Genomic DNA, 11,002 nt, shown 5'->3' with positions numbered 1-11,002 from the left:
CTATACACATTTAAGACACTTAAATATAAAGTACAAACTAACAATTGTAAAATACACAAATAGAGAGAACAAACTTACTATAAAGAAATCCAAAAACATCCTACAATAACAGGATGTACACATAAAACTCTTGCCAATGTACCAATTGATTAGAACAGGTTTAACTTTTTTTCCATAGTCAATTAAAGAGTGGGTGAACTTAAGGAATGCACTGTATAATGATGAAACCGATTGTAGGGAAAGGCACTTGCCGCCTAGTCACTCTCTCCATCATCACTGATGATTCCCTGCAGGTTGGCCCAGGCTGCTCCTCTCTTGCGCCCTGTGTTTCTGTGGCTCTCTCCACTATCAGAGTCTGAGTCCACAACACATTTATAGGCAGAGGGGGGAGGAGAGACATTCTGTGCAGGGGGCCATGCTGCTGCAGCTGTTCTTCTTTTGGGACGTCCTGATGAACAAAGTTTAATTTCATTAGGTTTAGGCCCAAACTAAGTAAATCACATTTTTACAACTCTCAGATTTCCATGCATTCATGTGATTTTTTTTTACCTTGAATTTAAATGCATCTACAGTAGTGTGTGATTACAAATTTAAGAACCTGTCTTAGATCTACTGATCCTATTTCCTGACATACAATCACCGGAAAAACTAAGGTGAAGATTTATGGTAAAGATGATGACATCAGATGAACGATTCTGTTAAAGTGTGTAGCAAGAGGTTCCTGCCAGTTCCTGTTCTTTTATTGTCAAGTCAAATGAGCCAGATTACAGAGACTCTCACCTTTTGTTTGTAATGGCTCTTGGTGCCTCTGCCCCAGACTTTCAGTAGTTATGCTGATTGGATTAGGACTTGTGAAATGGGGCAGGTTGCTATGCCTGAATACTTCATTTGCATGCTTTGTTTAAGGTCGTCACCCAAGTGCCTTGTCTCCATTTCTAAGCACTGTCCCCTAAAATGTATATAAACTACAATGCATCACTGCCTTAGCTAGACTTTTGATGACTGCAGCGCCACACAGTGCGTTCTCAATAAAGAAGTCTGCTGAAGATCCCCAAGAGTCTCCTGGTCTCAGCTTCTGCGTTTCCAACAGTAGATACAATTTATAAGCGTCATTACCCTGAGTGGCGATGATGTTGCTGACATCCAGCTCAGCCAGTTCCTGTGCTTCTTCTCTCTTTAGTCGAGCTTTTTTACATTTCTCTATGGAGGGCTGACCTGGGACAGACATATTTCATAGGTAATAAGAGTGTGCTTGTATGGACATTCTTTATAACATATGCAACATAAAAATCTCTCAGTGTACAAAGGAAAACAAACCGTGTATTCTAAAGTGCATTACACTGACATTTATATGATATTAGTTGTTGTTGTTTTTTTCAATAATGTGCAGGACTGTATTTTACATCAGCAGAAAATGCACTGAAAGGTAACCTAGTTACTCCACATACATGATTAAAAACAATGAAGGAATGCAAATTTGCATGTGCACATTTACCATAGCATTGAGATGATTCAGCAAATTGTATACGTGTTCCCCATTCTGTTCACACATGCACACTAACCTTCCACTCCCAGCTCCTCCAGCTCTTTTTTCAGCACAGCCACCTTTGCCTTTACTGATCGGCAGCCGTCTAACAGGTTCTTATAGTTCCGTCTCACACCACAGAGGGCAATGTAGCGCTTCAGCCTGGACACTTCCTTATTTTCTTCATCCTGATGGTCAAAAATAATTGAGAGTTATTATAATCAATACATATCGGGAAAAAAATAAAAAATTGGGTTTAATAAAGGGCATGGACAGCATGTAGTCCACTTATGTGAGAATCAAACTGAAATTCTCTATCTGACCAATTCTGGTTGTTACAAAAGACAGAAGCAAAATACAGAAGTAGCTTTTGTACTTACTTTAATACTTTAGTCTTTACTACTTAAGAAAAAAACAACAACTTCTGGACCCCAAACTTCTGAAGGGTAATGTATGGTTGAATAACAGCACTCTTGCTTGTTTGATATTACTTAAATATAACACACAGTAGTGAAAAAGTAATTTTTTGTGATGTGAGCTGTTCTCAAATTCATCTTGCCTTTCCTCTGGTTGTGTTCTCCCTCTCCTCACTGCACTTTTTCTTTGTCATACTTTTCTTTCCCTCCTTCTTGTCCTTCTCTTGTTCATCCTCGTCCTCCAGTGAGGGAAGAGACGAGGAGTCAGAGTCCTCTGCTGCCTCCTTCTGACCATCCTGTATTTTCTCTTCTGTCAAGAAAAAGAGAGATGAACAATGTAAGGAGAAAGGTTTAAGCATACACCCGCTTTGACCTCTGAGGGATTCTTACCATTTTTCTCCATCTCTTTGGAGGACAAATTAGCAGCATCCTCTTTTTGATCTTTTTCCTCTTCACTGTCTCCGCTGCTGTCATTTTCAGAGTTGCTCCTGTTTTTTCTTTTAGCGCTCTTGTTATTCTCTTCACTCTCAGAGCTGCTCCCAAAAACCTCTCTCTCCACTTCTTTCACAATATCCCTCTCGACTGGCTTCTTTTTTCTGATATCTTTTCTTTTACTCTGCGTCTTCACTTTGCTTTTCACTTTTTCATCCTCTGAATCACTCGAAGCCGGTGTATCAGTGATTTCCTTCACACTGTCTGAATCCTTTTTCTTTTTCTTTTCTTTCGATGGTTGTTTTTGCCTTGCCTCCTCCTCCTCATCAGAATCCTTGAACTCCTCATCTTCGTCACTTTCTTTCACCTTCCCTTTCTTCTTCAGTTTCTTTTTCTTCTCACTGTCCCCTTTCTGTTTGCTCCGTCTCTTATTCTGTGTTTTTTTCTTAATGTTCTTTTCCTCTTGCTCCTCCTCACTGTCTTCACCCGTGTCTTTATCACTTTCAGCTTCATCCTCTTTTTGTTCTCCCTCGTTAATAGCTTTCTCTATTCCAGAGTCAGGGGAATCTGGACAAGAGAGAACGTAACGTTTCTCACGCAACATCCAATAAGAAAAAACAAGGACAAACTCAACAAATACTACACAGTTACCTGGAGAAAACTCCTCCAGCCGTGATCTTTTTGTCTTTCCCACCATTTTATTCTCTTCATTCCCATCATCTTCATCCACCCTTTTCCTTTTGCTCTGGCTCTTTGAAGGATTCACACTCTTAATAAGAGGCTCATCATCACTGCTGTCCTGGAAATTGAAGAAGGTTGTCAGTTGTCAAAGCAAAGCCTTGACTTTAAAATGTTACTGACAAATCGCATTATTCTTCACCATATTATCAGACAAGACTTTGCTCTTTCCTTTTTTATATTTGGAACCTTTCAAACAGAAATCATTAAACTGTTTCCGACCTCATTCCCAAATAAATGCAAAAGCATCATTTGATTGCCTCAAGAAAAGTAATTTAGATTAATTCATTTAGATTATAGTAGAGATGTTCACGGTACCAAAATAAGTTTGCATAACAGATTATAACCATGTTATGTATAACATAATATTTTAAAGAAAAACTGCTGATAAAATGCTTTGCAAGGTTACAATTCATCCCAGTCTATTTAGTAATATTTTTAACAACTTCCATTCTAACCACTTTCTGAGTACATTTTCACCAAAAACTGCATTATTCAAAAACCTCAACTCTAAAAGGGCTTCATTTCTTTAATTTTGACACTGCACTTAACCCTGGGTTACTGTCATTCTAAACCCCACTTTTAACCCCAGGTAAAGGAACATTTCACACTTTTAGAATCTTTTCATACTTTTTAGAATTTAGAATCAGGGTCATCACTGCTTTTTAGCCCAGGTTATAATACCCTGCTCATCTCCCACACATCTTTAGTGAACTACTTTTGCAGTGTTAACCCCAACATTGCTGTGCCAAACTTGTCCAGTGAAACAATGCAGTGTTAGAATGTTATGACTAGATACTTAACAACAGACACCCAGTCATGTGCCTCATAATTCATAAGAGGAAAATGTCAAATGGCGACAGAAAACTCCAAATTGGTGTGAAGAAACTACAACAGCAACTCTCAGCTAAAGACACCACTTCTGTCTGGAAAGGACACAAACTGGAAACCTAAAGCCCCCCACTCTGCTAACGACCAACGTCTCTCCAACAACCTGAATGAGTTTTACTGTTGCTTTGAAAGACAATGGGATAGTCCTGATACCATCCAGGAGAGAGACGCTAACAGAGTCTTCAAGAGACAGAACCCTCAGAAATCAGCCGGACCAGACTGTTTCTCCATCCACTCTGAAGTACTGTGCTGACCAGCTGTCTCCAGTGTTTACAGATATCTTTAAGACCTCTTTGGAGATATGCCATGTGCCAGCCTGCTTCAAGACCTACACCATCATCCTCGTCCACAAAAAACCCAGGATCACAGGTCTAAATGACTACAGACCTGTCGCCCTGACATCTGTAGTAATGAAGTCCTTCGAGCGCCTTGTATTTTCCCACCTCAAATCCATCACAGACCCTCTCCTGGACCCCCTGCAATTTGCCTACAGAGCCAACAGGTCTGTAGAGGGCGCCGTTAACATGGCCCTCCACTTTATCCTCCAGCACCTGGACTCCTCAGGAACCTACGCCAGGATCCTGTTTGTGGACTTCAGCTCTGCGTTCAATACAATCATACCGTGGATGAGTATACAGAGGCTGTGACATCGTACATAAGCTTCTGTGAAGATAGCGGTGTTCCATCACGCACCAGGGTGAGTTACAACAATGTCAAACCCTGGTTCACACCCAGACTCAGACAGCTAAGACTAGAGAAAGATGCTTCATTTAAAAGTGGGGATAAAATCAGGTTTAAAGAGTCAAAGTACAAGTTTAGCAAGGCGGTGAGAGAAGCTAAACAACTGTACTCTGAGAAACTACAACAGCAATTCTCAGCTAATGACTCCACTTCTGTCTGGAAAGGACTCAGACAGATCACAAACTGGACACCTAAAGCCCCCCACTCGGCTAACGACCAACGACTGGCCAACAACCTGAATGAGTTTTACTGTCGCTTTGAAAGACAATGTGACAGTCCTGATACCATCCCCCATGACACCAGCCTTCAGCTTGAGCTTGAACATCAGCTCATCAACTTCACCACAGCAGGAGCTGAGGCTTCTTCACAGCTCCACACCTCAACGGCTCCCTCCCCCTTCAGCCCCATCACTCTCTCCATCCAGGAGAGAGATGTTAACAGTCTTCAAGAGACAGAACCCTCGGAAAGCAGCCGGACCAGACTCTGTTTCTCCATCCACCCTGAAGTACTGTGCTGACCAGCTGTCTCCAGTGTTTACAGATATCTTTAAGACCTCTTTGGAGATATGCCATGTGCCAGCCTGCTTCAAGACCTACACCATCATCCTCGTCCACAAAAAACCCAGGATCACAGGTCTAAATGACTACAGACCTGTCGCCCTGACATCTGTAGTAATGAAGTCCTTCGAGCGCCTTGTATTTTCCCACCTCAAATCCATCACAGACCCTCTCCTGGACCCCCTGCAATTTGCCTACAGAGCCAACAGGTCTGTAGAGGGCGCCGTTAACATGGCCCTCCACTTTATCCTCCAGCACCTGGACTCCTCAGGAACCTACGCCAGGATCCTGTTTGTGGACTTCAGCTCTGCGTTCAATACAATCATACCGGCTCTGCTACAGGACAAGCTCTGCCAGCTGAATGTGCCCGATTCCACCTGTAGGTGGATCATAGACTTCCTGTCTGACAGGAAGCAGCATGTGAAAATGGAAAAACATGTTTCTGACCCCTGAACCATCAGTACTGGCTCCCCTCAAGGCTGTGTTCTTTCTCCTCTCCTCTTCTCTCTATACACCAACAGCTGTACCTCCAGTCACGAGTCTGTCAAACTACTGAAGTTTGCGGATGACACCACCTTTATTGGGCTCATCTCTGACGGGGATGAGTCTGCTATAGACCCTTAATTTTTTTGTAAGTGGTCAAACTTACAAAATCAGCAGGGGATCAAATAATTATTTTCCCCACTGTAGGTGGGAGATTGACCGTCTGGGTGCAATCAGCACAACCTGGAGCTCAACGCTGTAAAAACAGTAGAGATGGTGATTGACTTCAGGAAGAACCCAGCCCCACCTGCCCTCATTATCCTGTGTAACTCCTCAGTAGAAACTGTGGACTCTGTCCGCTTCCTGGGCACCATCATCACCCAGGACCTCAAGTAGGAGTTCAACATCAGCTCTCTAATTAAAAAAAGCACAGCAGAGGATGTACTTCCTGAGGCAGCTGAAGAACTTTAACCTGCCAAAGACAATGATGGTTCACTTCTACACTTCCTTAGCAAAAGATCGTTTTTTGACAGATGCATGATGTTAAGATCACATGACTTCAACATCTCTTCTTCACCTGCATCTTCAAAAGTTCCTCCTCGACAATTTTCTTCATCAGCTGTCTGTCCTTGATGCTGAGCGACTCTCTCCCCACCTTTTCCAGGTATCTCCTCCGCAGAATGCCTAAACTCAGTGTACTGAAAGATGGCAGAGTAACAGCAAATTAAACATGTAAATAACTGCACAATAGCCAATCTCATTCTGATTGATCAATATAAATCAATGAAAAGTGTCACATGACTTTAACACTTCACATCATTCGGACACAGCAAACCGTTATAAAACACAAGTACACTTTCACTTTACAGTGCCTTCTGCATTAACACGAGTGATGTGATGCACAGACACATGTTTGTGCTTTCTATCTGTAAAACCGCTCAAGCATACGTTACTACTATACTCCAGTATTTCCTTCAAGCTCTTTTACGTAAGCTGCGTCAGACATGATTGTAGTATCCCTTGATCATATTTATTTACGATACCTGCAAATTAAAGCGCTTCTTATGCGATGTGACCGTCTTCATGCAAACATCTTACACTAACCACCCCTTTATATCTGTTTCTTTTTCCTTCATGTCACACGCTATTTAGGAGCCGACGTGAGACCTGACATGCGTTACCGAATTTCTCAAGCAACGAGTTTGATTCAGCCCTGACTTACTAACATAGCGTTCTTTGATATGAAACTTAAATGATGATAACATCCGTTTTGAGAGCACTTTCGACATTGCCTTCAACTCGCAGTTTACCTGAGGTCCGAACACTTGTGCAGTTCTCTCACAACGAACTTTCGGATCGAGTCCTCTTCTTTGGCCATGTTTTTTTTTTACACACCTGCGCCACTTTTTACTCCACTGCGTACTATGTGTGTGCGTACTAAGCGCGCAGCCCTACCTTGGCGCGCTTTGCTGTGCATGGCTACGTTACTTTACGTCATCGCGCACAATTACCGCTAGACGTGATCACGTAATAGACATAACATTGTAGCGTTGGTCAGAACGCTGCTTCATGTCCAATTATTAAAACCTTTTCTTTCATTAATTCACTTATAAGTGTGACCCTGGAGCACAAAACCAGTCATAAGTAGCACAGGTATATTTGTAGCAAATGAAATGGCCAACAATACATTGTATGGATCAAAATGATCGATTTTTCTTTTATGCCAAAAATCATTAGGATATTAAGTAAAGATCATGTTCCATGAAGATATTTTGTAAATTTCCTACCGTTAATATATCAAAACTTAATTTTTGATTAGTAATATGCATTGCTAAGGACTTCATTTGGACAACTTTAAAGGCGATTTTCTCAATATTTAGATTTTTTGAAATACATCAATGGAAAGCTTATTTATTCAAGAACAAAACAGCAATTGTTGCTACAGTGGTTTAACGTAGAGCTATACAAAAAGAAAGCAGGTGTGGATAGCTGTCCGTAAGATGCTCGACAAGCATGAAACTCGCATCAAATCCCACTCCCCCCCGGACATAACCACAGCTAGAAAAATGGAGAACTGGGGGTGAATTCGGTTAGCATCTGTTTATATAACCCTTGTTGTTGTGACTAGCAGGATTACCAGAACACACTCCTCCTGAACCGAAGAGGAATTCCGTCAGGATCCGCCACTTTATCAAATCAGGGATGCGTTTCACCGCGCGAGAGAGATTCTGACAACGAGGAGATGCTGCGTGTACAAAGAACGAGATCGCATCTCTTAACCCAGCGAGAAGAAACATCCTCGCCTTCAGACCTGATGCTGCGAGGGAACTTAACGAGCACACGTGCATATGCGGACCCTCACACGCGCACACAGGCATGCCGGCCCCCTGCTTCTCCCAGTAAGGGCCTCATACACTGCAGGTAACGCTTCAAAGATCGGCATCGCACTGCAGCGCCATGCCAGAAAAGAGTGGGGAAGAAAGAATAGAGAGAAGAAAAAAAGAAAATGAAAAGAGAGATTGTTATTTAAGCAGTCTTTCTAGTATGGCTTTTATGAATATAAAAAGACAAAAAGACTAAAAGATGGGTGGAGGGAGGGCGAGAATATTATGCAGAAGCACCTCCAATGACATTACAATAAAAAGCTCTTGTGGACCACTGTTGGTATGTGTTTGACATGAAGAGAAAAAGAGAGAGATGGAAGGGAAGGGAGAAAGCGAGTGAGCGAGCGCTCAGAGGGAGTCTCACCTGGGCCCGGCTCTGCTGCAGCCGTCTGCAGGAGATTCAGCTGCAGAATACCTAATGCGTGTGTGGAGGGGCGTGCTGTACAGCCCTGCTACTGGCCCCGGGCCATTCTGTATGATTAAGTCTTCTACACTTAAGGGATAAAGCCTTGCTCTCCTTCTCTCCCACTGGAAGCCATTAGCAGCCCCCCATTTGCAGCTCAGTGTGTGTGTATGTGTGTGTGCCCTGTGCGTGTTTGAGCCCATGCATTTGAATGGGTTCATACCCCTGTGTCTTTGTGCTCCTGCCTTGTTTGTGTACGAGTGTGTGTGTGTGTGTGTGTGTGTGTGTGCTACTTCCTGAGCAAAGCGTGTGTGATTTTGTCAGTACAAAACAGCTCCATGGCACCCTGGGATTAGTATCCAGCGGCGAGCTGTTTGGGCCCAGAGTGCCCCTTCCTTAGAATGGGCCCACGCAGGGCCAATGGATGCCGCCGCAACATCACGCATCACGATCAGGGGCCTGTTGGGTGTCCCTAAGAATTGGAAGCCCGGGCCCCAGACTGTTGCGCACACACACACACGCTTGCTCTGGATTAATCATGTCGGGGTCCATAGCTCTGTGGGTGGGCCGTTTGATCTCCTCCTGTCCAACATGTGGCACAAACATCATCACAAAAAACATGTGTGACACACACACACACACACAGAGTAGTGGTGAATTCTGAGGTTTTGCCATGTATAATTAAAGAAATTACAAAAGGAAAACCTTGTTGGTGGCGAATGGTGGCGGTCTGGTAAAATGGCTACAGGGTCTAAAATGTGATTGGATATGCTGAAATACCCACACCTAAAGTTAAAAGCTTACAGTTAGTAATAACAACAATGAAAAGTTTGTCTGCTAAGACTATTAGTAAACATAATTATTAATTGAATATTGGGTATTTTTATAGTAATTTTGGTAATAGACCGATATATCAGCCAATATTATATAACCACACTTGCTTGACCAAATATCATATGTGACCCTGGACCACAAAACCCGTCTTAAGTCGCTGGGGTATATTTGTAGCAATAGCCAAAAATACATTGTATGGGTCAAAATTATTGATTTTTCTTTTATGCCAAAAATCATTAGGATATTAAGTAAAGATCATGTTCCATGAAGATATTTTGTAAATTTCCTACCGTTAATATATCAAAACTTAATTTTTGATTAGTAATATGCATTGCTAAGGACTTCATTTGGACAACTTTAAAGGCGATTTTCTCAATATTTAGATTTTTTTTGCACCCTCAGATTCCAGATTTTCAAATAGTTGTATCTCGGCCAAATATTATTCTATCCTAACAAACCACCATACGTCAGTTGAAAGCTTATTTATTCAGCTTTCAGATGATGTATAATTCTGAATTTCCAAAAATTGACCCTTATATGTTTTGTGGTCCCTGGTCACAAATATGTTCATATGGAGTTGTTGGACAAGTCTTAAACAGCTACTTTATATGCTCTATTGTTTAAAAGATACTTACTTTTCTCATATTCACCATTTTCATCCTTCATCTGGTATGAATGTCATTTCGACACTCTGTTATAACCTACTGTCTACTTTTTATGATTGATTCTCGTGCTTTGGAATAAGTTTCCTTTGCTATTTTTGAAGACAAAATAAAATAACTTAACAAGGGTTTTACCAAAAAGCATTTTTATTGAAAATGTTAAAGGAATATTAATTCCAGTTGATTAATAAAATTCCAAAACAATATCCGGACGGCATTCCACATATACTAGTTTAATTGGCAGAATTAAGGGGTGTTTTTTGGTCTAGGACAGTGAGTGCGTACAATTATGGCTTACATTTGTCAATAAAACATAAATCATTTTGTGAAGGGGTTTGTACCGTAGTAGTAACTACTATTGTGATTCAAAGGAGCAATCTGTCTAGAAATGACCCTGAAATAAAATTACTTTTTTTTTTACTGCAGGTGTGGCAAGAAGTCTAACACGTCTAAACTTCTGTTTTAGAATGTATTGTTACATAATGCTAGAAACTATTGCAATCTTTTTCTTTTTAAACCAAAACAATATTAGTTTTATAAATATTCGCATGCCCATTGAAAATGTTAAACACTAATCGTGAGGCACAGTTGCGTAAAATGATTTACTTGTTATGTTTTCCTTTTATGTTACAAAAAGGATGTTAAAAACTGGACTCCCTGCTATCTATGGCTGCAACAACAAGCTTTGCACATTTGGTCAGTTTCCCAGAAGATCTGACAGTCCTAGACAACATGACACCTCCACCATGTACCCCTCAAGTCAGCATACATCACAGTTTACCATTGATCACCAAAAGATTAACTTTCACACGGCCCATACAAACAAACAAAACAACTTATTTCACATTGAATCTTGAAAAAGTGAAAATTCTGGACAATAAATTAACTGAATAATAAATTAAATTTAACAAAAAATGAAAAAAGGTCATGTAAATG

General features: G+C 41.2%; 1 protein-coding gene across 2 annotated transcripts; it reads right to left on the bottom strand.

The window, feature by feature from the left end:
• Window positions 1-8,859, bottom strand: LOC107754688 (HIRA-interacting protein 3-like). Of its 2 annotated transcripts, XM_016571248.1 has the most exons (9): window positions 8,835-8,859; window positions 7,094-7,207; window positions 6,361-6,481; window positions 3,025-3,172; window positions 2,332-2,940; window positions 2,085-2,251; window positions 1,563-1,713; window positions 1,117-1,215; window positions 3-448 (listed from the first exon to the last, which is right to left on the bottom strand). In XM_016571248.1, exons 2-9 carry the CDS (start codon window positions 7,159-7,161, stop codon window positions 255-257), a joined length of 1,557 nt encoding a protein of 518 aa, XP_016426734.1. In that variant the 5' UTR covers window positions 7,162-7,207; window positions 8,835-8,859; the 3' UTR covers window positions 3-254. The 2 variants fall into 2 exon arrangements, with proteins under 2 accessions (XP_016426743.1, XP_016426734.1); XM_016571257.1 differs by lacking the exons at window positions 7,094-7,207; window positions 8,835-8,859 and adding an exon at window positions 6,888-6,975 and having other exon boundaries at window positions 1-448.
• Window positions 8,860-11,002: the final 2,143 nt, after the last annotated feature.

This window comes from Sinocyclocheilus rhinocerous, unplaced genomic scaffold (assembly GCF_001515625.1).
Source record: "Sinocyclocheilus rhinocerous isolate Xijiao unplaced genomic scaffold, SAMN03320098_v1.1 scaffold1063, whole genome shotgun sequence".
Classification (NCBI taxonomy): Eukaryota; Metazoa; Chordata; class Actinopteri; order Cypriniformes; family Cyprinidae; genus Sinocyclocheilus; species Sinocyclocheilus rhinocerous.
This window is presented reverse-complemented; position numbering and strand designations above follow the sequence as displayed.